Raw genomic sequence first — 22,636 nt, forward strand, 5'->3', positions numbered from 1 at the left:
AGACTGAGTGGGAGAAAGTGGAGAGGATCTGAAAATTCTATTCAAGACACACCTTTTGACCTTCTATAGCCACTCCCTCTCTCGCCTGTCTGCTCCAGGCCCCAGGCCAATTTGCCTGGGGTCTGAGCCCTGATCCTTCACTATAGACAAAGGCATCCTACGGGCTAGGTAATTACCTTCCTCCTTGAGGCAACTACTAACTTCCATTTCCTCCCACCACTCTCCTTCAGAATGCAACTCTCTGACCCCATCCCTCCCCATCCCAATCTCCCCTTCAAGAGCAACAGGGCTTCTTTGATCCCCCCACACACAAACAAGTACTCCTCAGCTTAAGGAAGGCTTTGAGAATGTTCATGAATTGAAGCTTGTGCATATACAGTTTTCAAACATTTTCCTCAAGAAGGCCAATATTGATCAATAAAAATGTATCACAGAAAATATATGATTTTCATGACTGCCTTCCCAAAATTGCAAGCTCAGAGAATATTTGTCATAAGAATTCCTGACATTTGGGGAGTTATGACACCTGACTATTGTTTAGTCAAAGCAAATAAATCCCAGAAAACTGGTTCCGAAAAGCTAAGTCAAACTTGAACATTCTCAGCCTCCAAAGGACAGCAAATAGAAAAAGACAACCAATAACCAGAAATGTGCAGATTTAATTAAGGAATAAGACAGCAGTGCCCGGTATTTCATAAACTCTATATATACTAAACCAATGTGCAGGGATGCCTGGGTGGCTCAGCCGGTTAAGCGACTGCCTTGGGCTCAGGTCATAATCTCAGGGGCCTGGGATGGAGCTCTGCATCAGCCTCCCTGCTCAGTGGGGAGTCTGCTTCTCCCTCTCCCCCCCACCCCCATTCATGCTCTCTCTCGCTCTCTCAAATAAAAGCTTTAAAAAAAATGATGTGCGTTGTTAAAATGGTCATCCAGGGGCACCTGCTTGGCTCCGTCAATAGAGCAAGTGACTCTTGATCTCAGGGTTGTCAGTTTGAGCCCCATGTTGGACGTAGAGCTTCCTTTAAAAAGTAAATAAAATAGGGCGCCTGGGTGGCTCAGTTGGTTAAGCGACTGCCTTCGGCTCAGGTCATGATCCTGGAGTCCCGGGATCGAGTCCCACATCGGTTCCCTGCTCAGCGAGGAGCCTGCTTCTCCCTCTAACCCTCCCCCCTCTCATGTACTCTCTCTCTCTCTCTCTCATTCTCACTCTCTCAAAATAAATAAATAAATCTTTAAAAAAAAAAAAAGTAAATAAAATAGGGGCCCCTGGGTGGCACAGTCAGTTAAGCACCAATCCTTGGTTTCGGCTCAGGTCATAATCTCAGGATCATGGGATGGAGCCCTGTGTCGGGCTCCATGCTCAGTGCAGAGTCTGCTTAAGTAAGATTCCCTCCCCCTTTCCTTCTTCCCTGCTCTAAAATAAATAAGTCTCTCAAAAATAAATAAATACATAAAATGGTCATCCAAATACAAGAGTGGAATACAGTCTGTACAATCCACATAAGATAGAAAAATTCACATTTTACCTAAGATTTATTTGACAATAGTTCTGATGCTGTAAACAAAATAAAGAAAAAGGAAAAAAAAAAAACATTTCATCTGAAAAGCCCGTGTGCTCAGCTTTCATTTCATAAAGAAATGTGCCTCCCTTGCTCTAATTGCTTTCAATTAAACCTTTTTATGGTATCTTTTCAGGACAGTCTGACTTAGAATAAACCTGTTTCCAAACCAACCTGTTTTTTTCCACATAATCAGTATTTTGTGTCATACAAACTGAGGCCAATGAGATTTTTAAGTGATATATATTTAAAATGTGTAGTAGGAAGCATACACATATATCTCCATAGATGTTCATACAGATATAGATGTATATATTCAAAAGCAGCGGTGACATGCCTGGAAGCCTTTGGGGGACATTCTTTAATCCACTTTTACCACACTGTAGATTTTAGTAATAAACCAGAAACAGGAAAAAAAATCCAGTTGTCCCTGAAACAAAATGAAAAAGATCCTTGTTAACCAGAGACTATAGCAAATCAAAGTAGCTTTCTCAAAAATGCAAAGCATGTCAGTTTTGAGGTGGACTACTGATTCTCTAAATCTCAGGACTCCCACATTATCAAACAAAAAATCACCAGGCTGTCTTGTTGAGCAAAGATGAGCAGTGGGGCTGGATGCAGCCACCTGCAACAGGGTGTGAGAATCCATTTGATTGAATGCTGCAGGTCTCTAACCAAAGCAAAAAAAAAAAAAAAAAAAAAAAATGAGTAGCTTAAGTTCTCTATTTCAAAAAGGATACAAAGAGGTCCAAGGCTAGTTTCTAATATAATAAACTTGGTATAACTTGCTTCAATTTAGAAAATGTAACCATTATCACTTGATGTAACAAAAGTGGCAATAATCTATTATTTACTTGCATATTCAAGACATAAATTAGTTTTATAAATCAAAGTTTTGTCTTATTAAACTTGAGAAATATCCCATTTCTGGGGATTTATCCTAAAGAAATGAACCCGTAGGGGCACCTAGGTGGCTCAGTGGGTTAAGCAGCTGCCTTCGGCTCAGGTCATGATCTCAGGATCCTGGGATTGAGTCCCGCATAGGGCTCCCTGCTCAGTGGGGAGCCTGCTTCTCCCTTTCCCTCTGCCTTCCCCTCCCCGGCTTGTGCTCTCTCTCTCTCTCTCTCAAATAAATAAAATCTTAAAAAAAAAATGAAATGACCCCATAGAAGAAAAAAAATTACATGCAAAAAAGGTGTTCATAATACTATGATTTATAATATTGAAAAATTACAAACCAAATGCCCCCCAATAGGTGACTTAGCTAAATGATGTACTAAGTGCTCAATGAAATAAGATAGTCATCAAAAATGACAAATTTAAAGACTATACAGCAGCATGGAGCACTCTTTATAATATGGTGTTAGGTAAGCCAGATTGTAACTCACCAGTGTGAACACTGTATACATTTAAACCCATGCACTAGATACAGAGAATGGACCAAAGAAGATACCTTTATATGTAGGGTGATACAATTCTGGGCAAATTTTTCTTTAACATAGGATTTCATCGATGTTCATGTTATAAAAACAATTCTCAGATGATATTATGGTTCAATAACACAAAGAAAACTCTAATAGGAGTCTTCTTTTCCAGATCCTATAATCTAATGGGGGTAACTCAAGACAATCAATCGTCTAGCAAAACATGTTAATCACAGAAGGCTTTAGGCAGGGTTTGGTCCCTTTTTCTTTGCCAGTTTCCAAGCTATCCAATATACCATCATGCCACCTCCCTCCCACCCTTCAAAGCTCCTTGTCAGGAGTCAGTGTGGTATAGTGACTAAGACCATGCATGGGCTCTGGGAGTGACATAAACCTGCTCTTTTGGTTACTAGCTGTCTGATCCTGGGCAAGTGACAATCTAGCCAAACCTCCATTTTCTCAGCTGAAAAATGGGGATGATAATACCCATTCCCATTTTAAGCTTCCTTTTCTGAATACAACAACTTCAAAGGTTCAGGAGATGACCATGTGTAGCTAACACATGTCTCTGAATCTAAGATATTCCTGATTTCAATTTGCTGCATATTATCCCCATACACTACTGAAATGTCTTATGAATTCTCAAACTTTTTTTAATAATTTTTTATTGTTATGTTAATCACCATACATTACATCATTAGTTTTTGATGTAGTGTTCCATGATTCATTGTTTGTGCATAACACCCAGTGCTCCACGCAGAATGTGCCCTCTTTAATACCCATCACCAGGCTAACCCATCCCCCCACCCCCCTCCCCTCTAGAACCCTCAGTTTGATGCTCAACTTACAATACTCACATTGTCTCCTACCCGAAACACAAAGCTCCATCAACTCTCACACTGTTCTGATTGGCAGCTGAGCTAAGTCAGCTGACTCTGGAGTCAGGCAGACACTTAGCTATAGGATATAGAACAAGCTACCCATCTCTGGTCCTCCTAAGTGGAAAGGAATTCTATCCCCCACCCAACTAATGGGACTGGCCTGAGAGAAAAAGGTAAGATACATTAGGGTGCCTGTCAGAGGAGCTAGCATTCGTGTTCTGATCTGGGGCTTGAAAAATATAGTCACATGGGGCTTATTTGACTAGTGTGGTAGTCCTCAACATTGCCTGTACCCTGGCATCATCTAGGAGGATTTAACAGCTACTGTTGCCTGGGTCACGTCCCCCAGATGTGATTGATCTGGGATACAGCCTCAGTATCAAGATTTTTAAAATCTCCCCAGGTGATTCTAGTATGCAACCAGGGTTTCAGAGCCTCTGGTCTAGCCTGCCTTTCTGTCCCCCTCTCTCCCTCCCTCCCTTCCTTCCTGTGAACAAACATCATTAAGTATAAAAAGAGGTGGGGAAATTTCTCTTCTAAGGGCCACTGAACCACACAATTGAAAAGCAACTTAAAGGATCTGGAAAAATGGAAATATTTTTTTCTACAACCCAATTGCTTGTACTACAGTTTGTGGGTAGAAAAAGAGATGGGCCAAAAAGGGAGAGAATGGTCACTTTGGTGTCTCTGTCTACTTTTGCCTCAGGTCAGAGAAAATACTAAACCAGTACTAGAAATGTCCTAGTTTCTTTCTAAGCTTCATAACCTTTTATCATTAGGTCAGGTGATGCAGGATCTTGATGAGGCAGCCCAAGCCAAGCAGAGAAGCCCATTTTTCCCCTTGTCCTGGCCCTAATTGCAATTCTCTAAGGTAAAGAATGCACAGCCTGATCCTGGGACTGCTCTCCAGTACACATTTCTTCTGAGGCTTTCCCAAAGTAGTCATTATATATGCACACTTGAAGAAGAAGAAGAAGAAGAAACTAGCTAAATAAAACATTTTGAAAGTCTACCAAATTCTACTTGATAGGATCAAACCTTTAAAGAGTCTTTCCACAGCCACTGTGGGGGCTGTATTCCAATACACATTAATCTCAGAATTTGCACCAGTAAGACATGCAGACAGAAGGTTTTCTTAAAGTTGGAAGGAAAGCCATTACACAAAGGAATAAAGAGAAAGATTGTTTGGAGAAAAGAGTCTTGGGGGCCTTGACTCTCTTCGGCCATATTTGATTCAGTATTCATGAAGCACTTTCTCTGGGCCCGGCCCTTGCTGGGTGGGTAATGAGGAGGACAGAACAGGGCTCTTGTAGGGAATGATCTCAGGTGATGGCTATCCTACACATCTCCACTGACAAAGACATCACATTCTCTTCATCTCTCATCTAGAAAACTCTCTCGGCTCACCTCTGCCTCCAGTCTCTCTCTCCAATCCATCCTGCACTTGGTCAGAGTGACTGTGAGATTTCCAAAGCACAAATTTGATTGTCATGCCTCTACTTGCAAACCTTTAATAGCTCCCCATGGCAAAAGCACTCAAACCCCTGAGTGTATCAGAAACCTTTTAAGCTGTTAAAAATAAACATCAGCAAGGATTCTGATTCAGGGCTTTGGGATGGGCCCTGGGCATCCGCTGTATTGGTTTTCAATCATTTCCACAAATGAATGCGATGCACGCCCACGTTGGTGTCAGCTCATAAGGCCCTCCAGGACAAGGCCCCAGCTTCCTCCTTTAGGACTTGTTCCTGTCACTCCGTGCCTTAAAATTTCAAACTCCAGCAGCCCCAAATTACCTACAGATCTCCCCATACCATGCCTTGCTCATCCTGTCAATTCCATCTTCAAACTCCAAGACTCAGTCTTCCCTCAAGGAAGTTCTATCACTTTCTCCAGCATAGCTTTTTCTGACCTCCTTCACCCTCCCCATGCCGGGGCTGGGCGCCCCTGTTCACTGCTTTCACAAAACCCTGAGCTTCATTTTTAGGCTCCTTGCCACAATGCGTGGAATGATCAGTTTTTTTGTTTTTTGTTTTTTTTCAAGATTTTACTTATCTAGGGCACCTGGGTGGCTCAGTTGGTTAAGCGACTGCCTTCCACTCAGGTCATGATCCTGGAGTCCCGGGATCGAGCCCCGCATCAGGCTCCCTGCTCAGCAGGGAGTCTGCTTCTCCCTCCGGCCCTCCCCCCCTCTCATGCTCTCTCTCTCATTCTCTCTCTCTCAAATAAATAAATACAATCTTAAAAAAAAAAAGAGATTTTACTTATCTGAGAGAGAGAGAGAGAGAGAGAGCATGAGCAGGGGGAGAGGCAGAGGGAGAAGCAGGCTCCCCGCTGAGCAGGGAGCCCGACATGAGGCTCGATCCCAGGACCCTGAGATCATGACCCGAGCCGAAGGCAGTCGCTTAACTGACTGAGCCACCCAGGCACCCCGGAATGATCTGTTTAGAGGCCTTCTCTCTCCAGACTATAGCTGTGAGGCTAGGGGTTAAGGCTTACTCAGTTTTGTACCCCCAGTGCTTAGCATGGTGTTGAGCACATTGTAGGCAGATAACAAAAGTTTAAACTGAACTGTTTGGATAAACTGCATAGCAATGTAAGCTCCATGAAGACAGAAATCTTTATCCCTTTATATGAAGTTTTGTTCACTGCTAAAGCCCCGGCCTCTAGGGCTAGTGCCTGACGCACAGCAGGTATTGAATATATACTTCTTGAATGAATGGCAAGAATTTGGAGAGGGCATCACAGAGAAGGTCCTCTAAAGTTGGACTCAGGTATTTGAGGATGGGAGACAGGTATTCCAGACAGAGCGAACAGTACCCATAAAGGCCTGGAACAATTAAACCCTGACAGTTGTAAGGAACAGTGAGAACCATGGCAGAAGGATTGGGACATTAAGGGTGTATGACCGAAGAATTAAGGAAACATCGGGTGTCTGGCTGGCTCAGTTGGAAGAGCACATGATTCTTGATCTCGGAGTCACGAGTTCAAGACCCATGTTGGGCACAGAGATTACTTAAAAATAAAGAAACTGAAAATATTCTTTAAAATATTAAAAGAAAAAGTAGAGTTAAGGGAATATCAAAGAAAGCATATAGGAGAAAAGACTGCAAAAGTAGGTGAGAACCAGGGAGTGAATGCTAAGAAGTTGGGATTTGATTAAGCAGGCAGCTGGGAGCCAGTGACAATGCATAAGATGACCAAATTTCTATTTCATGACAACGACAATGATGATGATAATAATGATGAGGACGATATGTGTTGTTTACTAAAAATTTCTATGCCTGGCTCTGGGTTAAGCGCTTACACATGCGATCAGATTGAGTCGAAGTCTCTGAGCTAAGTACTAGGATTCTCCCCATTCTATAAGGAAAGAGGGGCTCAGAGGGTCTGTCGACTTGCCTTACAACATCCAGCCAATAAGCAATTCAGATGGGACTCAAAGCCAAGTCTTTGTTCTAGGGTAGGGAGATCAGTACGGGCTGAGGTGACCACGAACTGCTTCGTGCAGAAAGACCGCAGAGAATGAGCAGCAGCTGGACAGGAAAAGCCTGGCGTGTCGGGAGTAGAAACCAATTCAGGTATGAGATGCTAGAGAGTGTAAGCCACCCAGTACAAGAATATGCCAGAGAATGCAGGTTCTGCTTCCCGCCGGGGAAAGCGAGGCTTCCCTTCCTCTGAAAAGTTTTAGCAGACTATTCAAAACTAGAAGAACACTGGCTACCGGAGGACCCAGAGTTAGAGTAGGTGTGTAGCTACTTGCACTGGGAAAAACAACGGGAGCCCCAGTTTTCCATACCCTCAAGACTAGAGAGGACTCTGTCCTGCTCGTTCCTACAGCACCTGGCATGTGGATCCATAAATGTAAATTGAAACCAAAATGAGCTGGGCTTGAAGAAGTAATGAGGAAAAACTGGAAGAATGTGCCTCCATTTTCTGAAAGAAGGGTCAAAAGGGTATGGGAAAGACTGAGATATTGTTTCCATCAGCTTATTCCCGAGGGCGGTACTGTGCTCTTAGATGCGCCCGTCTTAGCCCTCCCAATTCAGAGCAGTCCACCTGATCAAACAGAGGACCACGGAGGAGATTCCACAGGCATTCTCTGGTTGTTGGCTTGGCCTCAGCTCAAGGAAATGGCTCTCTCTTGAGGAGGACATGGAGAGTTGTAGTTAAGAGAATGAGCTTTGGAGTCAGACCAGCCTGGGTTCGACTGAATCAGAGCTCCAACACTTACTAGCTGAGTGACCTCAGACAAGTCACTTGATCTCAGTTTCCTCATCCATACAATGGGAGTAATATGACTTAACATCTCATGATAATTAGACAATTAGGTGAAAAGTAAGTGAGATAAATACATGCAAATAGTTGGCACACAGTCAACTCAACAAAAACCAGATAGTATTAGATCTATGTTTCCGTATTCCCTCTTAACACATTGCCAAGCCCATAGAAGCTTAATAAATATTTGTTGGTTGGTTAACAATTAGCATTAATTTATCTTTATCCCTTTTTGATCTTTTACCCTTTAGAACTGAAATATTTTTTTAGATTATTTATTTATTTATTTGCCAGAGAGAGAGAGAGAGCGCGCGCGCACAAGCAGGGGGAGCGGCAGGCAGAGGGAGAGGGAGAAGCAGGCTTCCCTCTGAGCGGGGAGCCCAATGTGGGGCTTGGGCTCGATCCCAGGATCCCGGGATCATGACCTGAGCCGAAGGCAGACGCTTAACTGACCAAGCCAGCCAGGTGCCCCAGAACTGAAATTTTTAATAAGGCAGAGACAAGTCGGTATGGTAAAACACGAAAGGCCCACTATGGCTAACATTTGTGCGTTGAGGTAATTGGCCTTTTCCTTCAGTGTATTTCATCTTACACTGTGTGAGGACATGGATTCTTCACTTTAATTTAGTGATAAAATATTACACAGTAGACATTCTCAAAACATATTGAGCTTCATTAGGTTCTTTTAATGAATAAAAATATATTCAAAGCACAGACACTTAGTGAGAAAGCCACCAGTAAAGCACTCGGCACTTGGCTAATACTTCTGGGTCTTAAAAGCTCCTGGTACCAAACTGGCTTCAATCACCGCACAGTGAATGGTGATTCAGAGTCTCAGATTCTAAACATAATCTTGATTTTTGAGACAATCAAAACTGTATTTTGAAAATAGCATTAACTCCTAAAGAAAAGTAAGGTTTGAAAATAGTTCGCTCTAGACCGGGGTTTCTTAACAGTGGCACTACTGATGTTTTGGGCCAGATAAATCTATTTTGTAGAGGGCTGTTCTGCGCATAGTAGGATGGTCAGCAGAATTCCTGGCCTCTACCCACTAGATGTCTCTAGCACCCTTCCAGTCATGACAATTAAAAATGTGTCCACATATTGCTAAATTTTCCCTAGGGAGCAAATTCACCCCTGGTTGAGAAACACCGCTCTAGAATAATAGACTGTGGCTAAATAATAGACCTCGGCTAAATGCAAACATTTTTCATTGCTTGCTTAAAATATACATCATCACATAAAAGATTTCAAGGTTTACATTAGGCTATAAATGCCATTATTATAATACAACATAGCACTTTAGACTTTTAGAGAAGGAATCCTAAGTGTTAGATCTTAATTGGTTATTGTGATTTTATATCCTTCCTATCAAAATCTACAAAACTACATTATTTCAATTCATTTTCTTAAGACTTTAACTCATTTGGGGCACCTGGCTGGTTCAGTCAGTACAGCCTGACTCTTGATCTTGGGGTTGTAAGTTCAAGTAGAGATTACTTAAAAATAAAATTTAAAAAAAGACTTTAACTCATTTGTTGATATCTAAAACAAAACTTGATGCAAATAAAAATCACTATCTTCCAATCGAGACCGAGTATCCATAAGTGAACCATCAATGAGCATCCATAAGAAATCGGAGGAAAACAATCAAATTGGAAGACATCACAGCCTACTTGGTAATGCACAGACTTAGTTTCTTTTTTAACTAGCTTAACCAGCTGATAAACTAGTTTTTTAAAACCAGTTGAGATTTGAGGCAAGTCACCCACACTTAACTGAAATTTATTTATCTTAGTCTATACAATACAAGGTTTCCGTCCTGGTGCCCTCTGGTGATACTGTTGATATACTGTGGCTTATCTTCCCTCTCCCTGTCCCTTGCATCCTACGTCAACGTGTTGTTTACACCTCGGTAAGTGTGCCACCAACTAAAAATTGGGTAGAGGAACACCAGCCACAATGCACAGCACTTCCTTTGGCTCAAAAAATGAGAGGAAGACAACAATGGGATGCCATTGTAGACATACAGTGTTAACAAAAAAGAAAACCACTTTTGGGGTTTTGTTTTGTTTGTTTTTTCAAAAATAATACTCGGTGCCAGCCAAGGTTGTGGGGAAACCAATACACTGTGCTAATGGCAGAAAAGCATAAAGAATCATAAAAATATTCATGCTTTTTGACCCTGCTATCCCATTTCACAGACTGTCTTAAGGAAATAATTCAAAACAGAAAAAACAAAGTTCACTAGGCAAGAAACGGTTAAATAATCTGCTCAATAGATTAAGCAGCCTTACAAATGATAAATATAAAGGATTCATAGTTGGGGCACCTGGTTGGCTCAGTGGGAAGGGCGTGCAACTCTTGATCTCGGGGTCGTGAGTTTGAGCCCCATGTTGGGTGTAGAGATTAAATAAATTTTTTTAAATAAATAAAGGATTTGTAGCAACATGGAAGTATACTTAGTATATAAATAGTCTTCCCTACAGTCACAACACTCAATATTGAAAGATGACAGCTGTGAAGTCTTATCCTTCTGCTGCGATGACACAGATGAATCCAAATACCAAAGACAATGTGGTGACCACAAGGAAGAGCTTTGGATGAATGCATAATTATTCTAAATGAGTGTGAAACTCCTCGGCATTTTTAACATGAGTGGATATTGCTAATTTTCAAGTTGCCATTAAAAAAAAAAACCCTCTCAGAAGCATTTGTCTACAGCAAGAAAGAGTAATCAGCAATTAATAACTGTATTTTTGTGTACATCCATATTCTCAAGACTAATGATTTAATTAAGGATGTCTTCCTCAAAAGTGAAACATGACCATAAGCAATAAGCCTCACTTCCTGCTGTGAGCCTCAAAATATAATGATGATGAAAAAATAAAAAGTAATTCAACAGGAAAAAAATATATAATGATGAAATGTAAAGAGATGCCATTTAAGGCTCTGTAAGCAGACAGGGCTTCTTAAAGAACAGTTCTAGAAAACAGATGCCAAAACCAAAAACACTTCATGGGATGCCTGGGTGGCTCAGTCGGTTGAGTGTCCAACTCTTGATTTTGGCTCAGGTCATGATCTCGGGGTTGTGGGATCAAGTACCCCCCCCAAATTGGGCTCTGCACTCAGTGGGGAGTCTGCTTCTCCCTCTCCCTCCCCCTCTGCCCCCCTTCCCTCCATACTAGGTCTCTCTAAAATAAATAAATACATCAAAGATGGAAAGAAATTTAAATGAGTCAGTCTTGGGAAAGGAAGCACTACACTCACTAGAGTTGGCGTGTTGAGTTGGCAGTGCCAATGGGACAGGCAAATGTTCAGAACCTAACTGCATAGACTTAGGAGCTGTCAGCATTGAGGAGGTAGATGAAGCCATGGGACTGGATGAGCTCTGAAACGGGGAGGGTAAAAGAGGGGCCTGAAATGCTAAAGACTGAACCTTGTATAAAGGCTAGAGGTAGGTGACAGGAAGAGGAAGGGAGGTACAAGGAGAATGATGCAAATTACATTGAGGGAGTTTCACAGAATAGGTGCTGAGTAGTTAGCTGCAGAAGCCAAGGAGGGTGAAGGCTAGGGAAAGGCCATTAGATCTGGCAAGGGATCACTGGGAACCTTCAAGAGTCAGTATCCAGGAGCATCTGGGTGGCTCAGTCGGCTAAGTGTCTGCCTTTGACTTGGGTCATGATCTCGGGGTCCTGGGATCGAGCCCCACATCGGGCTCCTTGCTCAGCAGGGCCTGCTTCTCTCCCTCCCTCTACTGCTCCCCTGATGCTTGTGCACTCTCACTCTTGCTCTCTCTCAAATAAATAAATAAATAAAATCTTTAAAAAAGAAAACAATCCTCGTATTAAAAAAAAAGTCAGTATTCAGTGGAGTGTGACAGAAGAGACAACAAGTGGTGGAGCCAACCAATGGGAGAAGACTTCTATCAGCAATGTGACCATTCAGCATTCCATCTACTTTCTGAAAGAAGCTGTTGTCATACAAGACTCCCAGAAAAAAGCAACCTGAGTCAAAGTGCTAGGTATTGAAGAAAACAGAAGCCTGAAATTACTGTATGAGACACATCCAACTGCACATCATCCAAATATAAAAAACCAGTCAGTCACTGGGGGAGAAATCCAAAACAAAAGACATGAGGGATGTAGACAAGGTCTACACACAGCAACGTAGAGGAACCTCACCAACAATACCAAGGAAAAGAAAGCAGACATAAAAGAGTACATCCTATAGGATTTCATTTATGCACAACTCAAAAACAGGCCAAATTAATCCATGATGCTAGGTGTCAGGGGAGTGGCTGCCTTTGGGGAAGGTGAGTGGAGAGAAGTGGCTTCCAGGGCACTGATCATGTACTGTTCATTGCCACCAACACTAGTTAGAAAAGTGGGTTCACTTTGCAATAATTCATCGAGCTGTACGTGTATGGTGCATGTTGTGTGCACTTCTCTGTATGCATATTTTAAATACGAAGTTAGAAAAACCGCAAAACACATGAAAAGCCTGGTAAGACTAGGCTGGTGAGACATTCTCAGGCCTTCAGTTTTAAACAGAACGTCTGGTGGCTGAGAGATGAGAGGAGTCCAGCATAGTCTTCTGTGTGCTGAGGAATTAAGACTGGCAGTTTATAGGTAATACATTATTAAACAAGGAGACCCACCAAGATGCCTTGGTTTCTCAGGTAAGGAGACACCAAGACAAGACACTTGTCTTAAGGCTTTGATTTCTGACAAATTTCCACAGTTGATTTTTACGTTATCTATTGAACCTGAGAGTTAAAATCAGAGACAATACTTGAAATGTGTCCAAGTGATGTAGATAAGTCATATGACTTGAGTGAAAACCAGAACTTAAAAGTGAGGCAGGTAGAGGGGCGCCTGGCTGGCTTGGTTGGTGGAGCATAGGACTCTTGATCTCAGGGTTGTGAGTTCAAGCTCCACGTTGGGTGTAGAGATGACTTAAAAATAAAATCTTAAAAAAAATAGTGAGGCAGATAGAATGGAAAGCTGCCTCACTCATCCTGAAGAGGGTTCCAAGCTCTCCAACTTCCTTATTTCTCTAACTGGATCATTTTATAAACCACTCCATTTTGCCACCTTTATGGCTTTAAGCATTAATCTAAACAAGAGTTGCCATCACATCTTGAACCCAAATAACAACCCCAAATGAGTAATCCTGAGAAGTCAACATCTTGTCCCTCGCATCTAATTGCTTATATGACTACACATTTACTTAATCTATTTTTGCTAATTTAAAAGTTATTCAAGCCAGTTAATGTTTATGCTTGGAGGCTATTCAAAGGTGATTACACATAACCCTTTCTGTGCTTTGGAACACATCCCTACTGTTTAAAAACATTCACAAGGGACAACCTTGAAGCTAAGTACAAAAGGTCCCTCCAGTTCCCCAGGCTTTGCAATCTTTTATCCCCAAAGCATAAAAATGAACATGATGACTTTGTTCCCTATTCCTTCCATTAATTGTTAATTGATGCTTATTACATTATGGCTATCTCCAAGTCTCTTCAGAGAGTCTGAAATGCATGAAGTAATTCTGTGGTTACCTGTGAGAAGGAAGAAAATCAAGACCATGACCATTGTGTACCCAAAGTACAAAATGCTGCTTGCAATGCCCATGATTTGAAGTTTGGCAAAGAAGTAATGAACTGCATATATGAAAAGGTAAACAGCTGTAAAACTGCTGGTAAAAAAGGCTCTCCACCACCAATGATAATCCTGCAAAAAGAAATAACAAAAACAACTTTTTAGATGAAATCTAACTATAAATGGGTTAGGAATTATTGTCCTAAAATAGGCTTCATTAGATTATGCAGTAAAAGAAATAAAAGAGGAAGTTTTGTAAGAAATTCAGTGTGGGGGGCACCTGGGTGGCTCAGTTGGTGATGTGCCTGCCTTCAGCTCAGGTCATGATCCCAGGGTCCTGGGATCGAGCCCCACATCGGGCTCCCTGCTCCGCGGGAAGCCTGCTTCTCCCTCTCCCTCTCCCCCCGCTTGTGTTCCCTCTCTTGCTGTGTCTCTCTCTGTCAAATAAATTAATTAATTCTAAAAAATCTTTTAAAAAAAGAAATTCAATGTGGTATACACTGTCTGACTAATGTACGTCTGCTTGGAGTGCCTTAACATGTATAAACTCTTTGTTTCCAGGGAGACCATGTGTGCCCTCAGGGTCTGTACTTGTAATGCACGCATCCTTTCTATCAGGACCATCCTTTCTATCAGGATACTGCCTCAGCCTTGGAAGGTTTTCCGGTCAGCTTCAATTTACTGGCCACAGCTGCCTCAGGCTAGGTAGGAAAAGATTAGTATAGAAACTTCAGATAGAGCTTTATGGCGAATGTGATTTGTTTTACCCAGCTGAATTCGGGACCCATGGAGGCATGACTGAGGTCAATACGCAAGCTCTGCGTATTCTACGGGCTCCTGATGATGCTAATTTTACTGTAAGGGCACCTGGCTGGCTCAGTGGGGAGAGCATGCGATTCTTGATCTCAAGGTTGAATTCAAGCCCTACACCGGGCGGTGGAGCCTACTTAAAAAAGAAAAAAAAATGGGGCGCCTGGGTGGCTCAGTTGGTTAAGCATCTACCTTCAGCTCAGGTCATGATCCCAGGGTCCTGGGATCAAGCCCCACATCAGGCTCCTGCTCAGCAGGGAGTCTGTTTCTCCCTCTGCCCCCTGCTCATGCTCTCTCTCTCAAATAAATAAAAATTTTTTAAAAATTTTTTTAAAAAGACAGAAAAAAATTTTTACTATAAAGGCACTGTGGTCAAGGGTCAAGGGGACCTACAGTACAGAAAAGAGTTACATAGCAGGTCTGAAGTTACTATCTTTAGAGGGGTCTGCTTGCAAGGTTGGCCCTTGGCTTACATCTGGAAATTTGGCTTTTAATCATTCCCTGACTGATAAGACTGGTTTGCTATACCTAGACTGTACAAAAACAATGTGATTTATGATGAGCACTTGCTTTCCTTTTGGGAGTCTGGAATTTTTGTAGTTGCTAAGCAGAGGGTGCCTATGTGACTATCTCCTAATGAAGACCTTGGATGCAGAGTCCCTAATGGGCTTCCCTGGGCACAAACATCACACATCTATTACTATATTTTTTACTGCTGGAGAAAGGAGCACAATTGATGTATCCTCTTGTGTAAAAGAGAAAGCATAGGAAGACTGTATGTAGATTTCTCCAGACTCCACCTGTGTCTTCTCCCTTTGCTGATTCTGTTATGTATCCTTTGGCTATAATAGGCACTAGCCATGCATACATCTTTATGCTGAGTCCCATAAGTCCTTCCAGTAAGCTGCCAAATATGTGGGTGGTCTTGGGAGCCTCCAAAACATTTCTTTTTTCTTTAACTAGGCTCCACATGTGGAGCACAATGTGAGGCTTGAACTCATGACCCTGATATCAAGACCTGAGCTGAGATCAAGAGTCAGATGCTTAACTGACTGAGCCACCCAGGCACCCCATCTAAGAAATAGAAATATACACATCATATGCCTATGAAAATGCTCTCAGGCATCATGTATATGATAACCATTCCCTAAACTCTCTATTGTCACCTTTAGAGAGTCACATTTAACTACCAAAACAAGAAGGATGTAGGGGATCTACGAAAATAATGTTCACTACCACCTTAATTATCCAGAATGACATCAGAAAAAAAAATGGGGGTGGAGTGGGGTAAACAGAACTATTTATGTCCATGGTAACCAAAAGGCATGAAATGAAAATAAGAGAAAGGGCCTTTAGCAGCAATCTCAAACCCATAAAACACAATGCTGGCCTAAGCGGAGAAAATTTTAATTGTTAAAAAAAAAAAGCAACATTGAACCAGATCTTTTATATGTCCAAATATCAAATCAGTTCCCTATATTTTTCTATGTTAACTGAATATTATGCAGCAATTATAGTAACTAGCCAGAGAGAAATTGCTTTCTGTTTAAATTTTCCATCAAAGTCACATTAACTTGATAGCTGCATCAAAATCAAAATGTGTCATCAGGAAAACACAATATAAAACTGATCCCACATTCTAGAAACCATGCAGTTAACAGTTGCTTCAATTCCTTTCTCAACAGAGGCTTCTAATTCCAATAACACGAGTTTTGGAAGCACAAGATACGTTCGTTTCTTAGGTCTTTACCTCAGCGCACAAATGGAAATAACACAGCAAAACTGTAGCTTCTGAACAGGTAATCAGGAGAATTATAAAGACCAAGAAAAGGAAGCCAAACATGAAATACATCTGATGAGACCTGAAAATAAAAATGACAGCTTTAAAATTAACTTCACAGTACAAAAAAAGCCCAATCCAAATCCATACAAGAGACGGCCACACTTCTCGAACCTTAGCAACTCATTCCAAACCTTTATCTATCCATCCAGTATCCAAAAGATATTCCCTGACCTGTGTGGCTTCAGAGTTCTGCCTGATCTTGTCCAGGTCGTATCTGTGTGGCTACTTACCCATAATTCTCTGCTCACCTCATTCAGTATTCAGTTGAGACCCATCAGTATCTCTGTCATTTTCTTTATGCACATTTTTTTCTTTTTGGCAATAGAAGGTTGTAAGTGCAAAAATACCAGCGACTACGTTATATAACACAAAACCACAGAATCAAATACTGCTTTGCCTTTGAAGCTCTATTGACAGGCAGCCTCCCCCAATAGGTCTTGATAGCACAGCACACAAAATTCTATCAAATATACTTTCAGACGTGCATCTTCTTAAAGCTGTGTGTGGATTACATTTCTGCCAGACTTTGGAGGAACAAAGTCATTTCTTTCATTATTATGGAGCCGAGCTGACTAAATTGGGATGAGCAATTTTAAAAGCCTCCTAAAGAAAAGAAACTGAGGAACCAATCGATACTCCATTTTAAAATCTCCTGCAGAATGTATCCCTGGGCACAAGGGCGAGGGCCAGGGCTTGGGGAAAATCATCTCTGTAGATAATGAACATATACAAAGTTGCATACGGCAAGCACACTCTGTTTCATTGAAATAAAACTTGTCTGAAGACTCTTCTGGTTTTCACTTGAAAATTATTTTCCCATCAGAAACATCTGGAAAATGCGGTTACTATAATCTATTTTGCAGCAGGTTAAATATTTAGTTGCTGACAAGGTAACAGATTTTATTGCTTATCTTTTAAACAAATTTGACACAATGCTGTTTAAAAGGTGAGCAATTAATGTGCATGATTAAGCCTAACTTTTGAGGACTTGAAAGCTGTGTCTGAAAGACTGCTTTGGGACAAAAGCATTCTAAACACACACAGCTGGCTACTGCATTGAATTTTATGGGGACTTTGCCCCATCTCCAAAACTCCCTCTGCAGCACCACCCCACTCGACTCGCTCCTGAAACCAGAATGCAGTCAAGAATCAGGAATTAAGAAAAAAAAGGAACTTGGAGAAACTGAAGCTGTCGAACTTGCATCAGAGAGCACGGGTTCTTACTTTACATATCAGAGTTCTTTTTTTTTTTTTTTTTTTACATATCAGAATTCTTAAATCACGACAGTTTCAAAGTAACAAATAGAAAGAGGAACGCTGTAAGGAGAAGGCATCCTGACAACAGAGCTAACAGCTGACAGACAGGAGAGCAGAAAAACATTACTTACAGCTCAGTACAGATGAAGACCCAGAGTCAGTGGTCTTCAAAGTATTTTTAGCAGAGGAACTCTGAAATCTTGCATGGAAGGTCAGTACAGAAAAGAGAGACACATCAGGGCCGCCTCTTCCCATCTTTAGGCGCCTCCTTCCAGGGGACACCCCTGCCCCACCCCCTGCAAAGGCTCAGAGAAGTACAGTGTGAGCCAACTTTCTAAGTCATCTGGAAAGGCTTAAAAAGAGGTTATTACCTTTTAAAAAGGAAACCTGCATAGAAATTTCCATCAAATAGTGTCTTGAAAAACTTGTGAATTAAGTCAAAGTTCCCTAGGAAATTCCCCTGGGATCAGATTGCCATTTCCTGGATAAAAAGCGGGGGGGGGGGGGGGGGGGGGAGGGGGCAGCAAATGAAGTTTTACCATACCAGAATTTAACCTCCTTGAAATACAGGAAAATTAATTGATCAACAATTAAGATTTTTTTGAGATTATGAAAATCCAATACTCACCAAATACTGTTCAGAATGAAAAAGAGTTGAATAAAAATACAGCCAAAAGGTAAAATGCCACCGATTATGACGCCAAAAAGTGGTTTGGTACAGAAATTCTGCTGAGGAATATGATGGGGAATCTGGTTTGTGTGAACTGGACACTTAAACTGCTCGAAAAGAAATCAAGTGAAAATCAGAATGAATGAAATTGAAGTGAATTTATATACATACAATCACAACACAGAATCCTGAATCAGAACAGGACATGGAACACTTCCAAGAGCAGTCATGTGGGCAGAGCCTAGACCACTGTGTGATAGAAATATAATGCAAGCCATATATGCAGTTTTAAAGCTTTTAGAAGCTGCATTTTAAAAAGTGAAAAGAAATAGGCAACATCGGGGCACCTGGGTGGCTCAGTCACTTAAGCATCTGCCTTCAGCTCAGGTCATGATCCCTGGGTCTTAGGATCGAGCCCCGCATTGGGCTCCCTGCTCAGTATCCGCCCCCCCCCCCCACCCTGCTCATGCTCTCTCTCGCTATCTCAGAAAAATAAATTAAAAAATTTTAAAAACAAATAGGCAGAAGCAACTTACGAATACATTTCATCTAACATCTCCAAATATTTATATTGAAAGTGCTAAATAGATGTTTTATATTTTGTTGTTGTTCTGTTTGAAATTCACTATATATTTTACACTTCCTTACAACACTTACCAATTTGGAACTAGCCACATTTCAAGCACTCAGAAGTCACATGTGGCTGGTGACCACCATACTAGAGAGCACACAGCTAGATAATAAGGATGTTTATCCTTTCCTATCAGTTCCGAGGGAGAGATTAGACAAGATTTAGTGGCGATTATTCCAATATGAAGTAATCGATATCAAAAAGTCCTCTCAGAATGTGTAGAAAACCTGAAAGACTCCACCAAAAAATTGGCTAGAACTAATACATGAATTCAGCAAAGTTGCAGGATATAAAATCAACACAAAGAAATCAGTTGCACTTCTATATACCCATAATGAAGCAGCAGAAAAAGAAATCAAAGAATCAATCCCATTTACAATTGCACCAAAAACAATGAGACACCTAGGAATAAACTTAACCAAAGATCTCTACTCTGAAAACTATAGAATGCTTACGAAAGAAATTGAAGAGGACACAAAGAAATGGAAAAACATTCCATGTTCATGGATTGGAAGAACACTGTTAGAATGTCTATACCACCCAAAGCAATCTACACTATCAAATGCAATCCCTAATCAAAAATGCAATCCCTATCCAAATACCAACACATTTTTCACAGAGCTAGAACAAACAATCCTAAAATCTGTATGGAACCACAAAAGACCCCGAATAGCCAAAGCAATCCTGAAAAAGAAAAGCAAAGCTGGGGGCATCACGTTGCCCGATTTCAAGCTATATTACAAAGCTGTCGTCATCAAGACAGTATGGTACTGGCACAAAAACAGACACACAGATCAATGGAACAGAATAGAGAACCCAGACCCATAACTATATGGTCAACTAATCCTCAACAAAGCAGGAAAGAATATCCAATGGGAAAAAAGTCTCTTCAACAAATGGTGTTGGGAAGACTGGATGGCAACATGCAAAAGAATGAACCTGGACCACTTTCTAACACCATACACAAAAAATAGATTCCCAAAATGGATGAAAGACCTAAATGTGAGACAAGAATCCATCAAAATCCTTGAGGAGAACACAGGCAGCAAACTCTTAGTTCAGCCATAGCAACTTCTTCCATGTTGCTGGAGGCAAGGGAAACAAAAGCAAAAATAAACGATTGAGATTTCATCAAGACAAAAAGCTTCTGCACAGCAAAGAAAAGCACAAAACTAAAAGGCAACTTGCAGAATGGCAGAAGAGATTTGCAAATGTCATAGCTGATAAAGGGCTAGTATCCAAAATCTATAAAGTTCATCGAACTTAACACCCAAAAAACAAATAATCCAGTCAAGAAATGGGCAGAAGACATGAACATTTTTCCAAAGAAGACATCCAGATGGCTAACAGACACATGAAAAGATGCTCAACATCACTCATCATCAGGGAAATACAAATCAAAACTGCAGTGAGATACTACCTCATACTGGTCAGAATGGCTAAAATTAACAACACAGGAAACAGTAGGTGTTGACAAAGATGTGGAGAAAGGGGAACCCTCCTACACGGCTGGTAGGAATGCAAACTGGTGCAGCCACTCTGGAAAACAGTATGGAGGTTCCCCAAACAGTTAAAAATGGAACTACCCTACAACCCAGCAATTACACTACTAGGTATTGACCCAAAGGATACAAAAATACAGATTCAAAGGGGTACCCACACCCCAGTGTTTATAGCACAACGTCCACAATAGCCAACATACGGAAAAAGCCCAAATGCCCATCAGCAGATGAATGGATAAAGATATCATATGAACTACATATATATAGATATATATATATCTATATATGTAGTTATATATCTATATATATACACATATATATGCTATACATAATATATAACATATATATAATATACACATATATATGTATATATACATGTGTGTATATATGTACACATGAACTACTATACACACACACACAATGGAATATTGCTCAGCCATCAAAAAGAATGAAATCTTGCCATGTGCAACCACATGGGCGGAGCTAGAGTGTATTATGCTAAGCAAAATAAGTCAGTCAGAGAAAGACAAATACCATATGATCTCACTCATAGGTGGAATTTAAGAAACAAAACAGATGAACATAGGGGGAGGGAAAAAAAGAGAGAGGGCAGCAAACTGAGACTCCTAACACTAGAGAACAAACTGAGGGTTGCTGGAGGGAGGCGGGTGGGGGAAGGGCTAGATGGGGGATGGGCAGTAAGGAGGGCACTTGTGATGAGCACTGGGTGTTGTATGTAAGGGATGAATCACTAAATTCTACTCCTGAAACCAATATTAAACTATATGTTAACTAACTAGAATTTAAATAAAATTTGGGGGGGAAAAAGAATTTCTCTTAAAATGTGTATTTTTCAGACATTTTTCTTTTTTCTGCTCTGTGTGGAACTCCAGCTCCTGTTTTGTCTTATTTCTTTCCTGCAAACTCACACTATATCTTTATACAATCCTTTTGCAGTATGGCCTCATTTAGTCTTTTTGATATCCTGCTCCTTTACACGATGCATGGAATAGGCTAACTTCAGATCTATAAACTGCACAGCTCCATTTTTCAGACTGTATCTTTGCTTTCTTCCCCCACTGTATAATCTTATTACTTTTCTGACTTTGTTAAAGTCAGCCTTTTGACAATATGTCCCTTTAATTTCATCCAACAGAGATAGACAGAAATATAAACAACCTATAAAGTGGGAAGTACATTAAATAGCGTCTTTTGAAGTATTACTGTGTTTCATTTTTAAAAATTTTTTCAAATCTTTTATTCCAAAATGATTATCCTTTGTAGTTTTTGCCAATGGTACATTTCGCATTCCATATATAGTAATATACATATTGAGGTATTATTTCAGACATTAGTCAGTGGCCAAAAGCAATTATTTTACAAATTTACCTTTTTCTTGCTTCCAAAGTATGCACCCAAAAATGTTAATGGTACTGAAATTCCAAACCACATCGCAAGGATACCTATCAGGGTACCAAAGGAGATTGCAGCCAATGACCCTTCCACCCAAAGAATCAGGTTCATAAAGAAAAGGTCGACAAAGACGACACTAGGGAGAAAAAAACATCATCAGGAAACAATATGCTTTCAGGAAAATGTTATAATCATACTTGATGTGAATGTCAGAACATTCTTTTGGTGGGAAGGATATAATAAATGACAAGGCTAAACCCTAGAAGAATATTAAGTCTCACTGTGGAAACCCGGCCACCGAGCTGGGGCTTAAACCCAATACCATATAATAAGACAGCAGTTTATTATAAGACATCATTTCTACATCCTACTCATCTTTGCACCTCCAGAGTCTAGCAGAAAATAAGGTGTGGAGTAATATACCATGGAAAAACTCAATGTGCAATATAGTGAACACAATTAAGAACATGCATATACTGAGGGGCACCTGGGTGGCTCAGTTGGTTAAGCGACTGCCTTTGGCTCAGGTCATGATCCTGGAGTCCCGGGATCGAGTCCCGCATCGGGCTCCCTGCTTGGCAGGGAGTCTGCTTCACCCTCTGACCCTCCCCCCTCTCATGTGCTCTCTCTCTCTCTCATTTTCTCTCTCTCAAATAAATAAATCTTTTTTAAAAAATGCATACACTGAAAACAGAATTCCAGACTGAAATGGGCTATGAGTCTCAAGTCCAACAAGTGTTCACTTAACACAAGAGCTTTAAATCAGCC

At 40.9% G+C, this 22,636-nt stretch overlaps 1 protein-coding gene across 1 annotated transcript in view; it reads right to left on the reverse strand.

The window, feature by feature from the left end:
* Window positions 1–1,824: 1,824 nt before the first annotated feature.
* LOC113930982 (transmembrane 9 superfamily member 2-like) overlaps window positions 1,825–22,636 on the reverse strand; it is a 77,550-nt gene continuing 56,738 nt past the window's right edge. The window contains exons 12-16 of the mRNA XM_035725657.1: window positions 21,845–22,004; window positions 18,281–18,429; window positions 16,303–16,414; window positions 13,703–13,874; window positions 1,825–1,989 (exon numbers count right to left, since the gene is read on the reverse strand). Of these exons, the coding sequence (XP_035581550.1) occupies window positions 1,949–1,989; window positions 13,703–13,874; window positions 16,303–16,414; window positions 18,281–18,429; window positions 21,845–22,004 (634 nt within the window). The 3' untranslated portion in view covers window positions 1,825–1,948. The remainder of the gene's footprint in view (window positions 1,990–13,702; window positions 13,875–16,302; window positions 16,415–18,280; window positions 18,430–21,844; window positions 22,005–22,636) is intronic.

Source organism: Zalophus californianus, chromosome X, assembly GCF_009762305.2.
Source record: "Zalophus californianus isolate mZalCal1 chromosome X, mZalCal1.pri.v2, whole genome shotgun sequence".
Classification (NCBI taxonomy): domain Eukaryota; kingdom Metazoa; phylum Chordata; class Mammalia; order Carnivora; family Otariidae; genus Zalophus; species Zalophus californianus.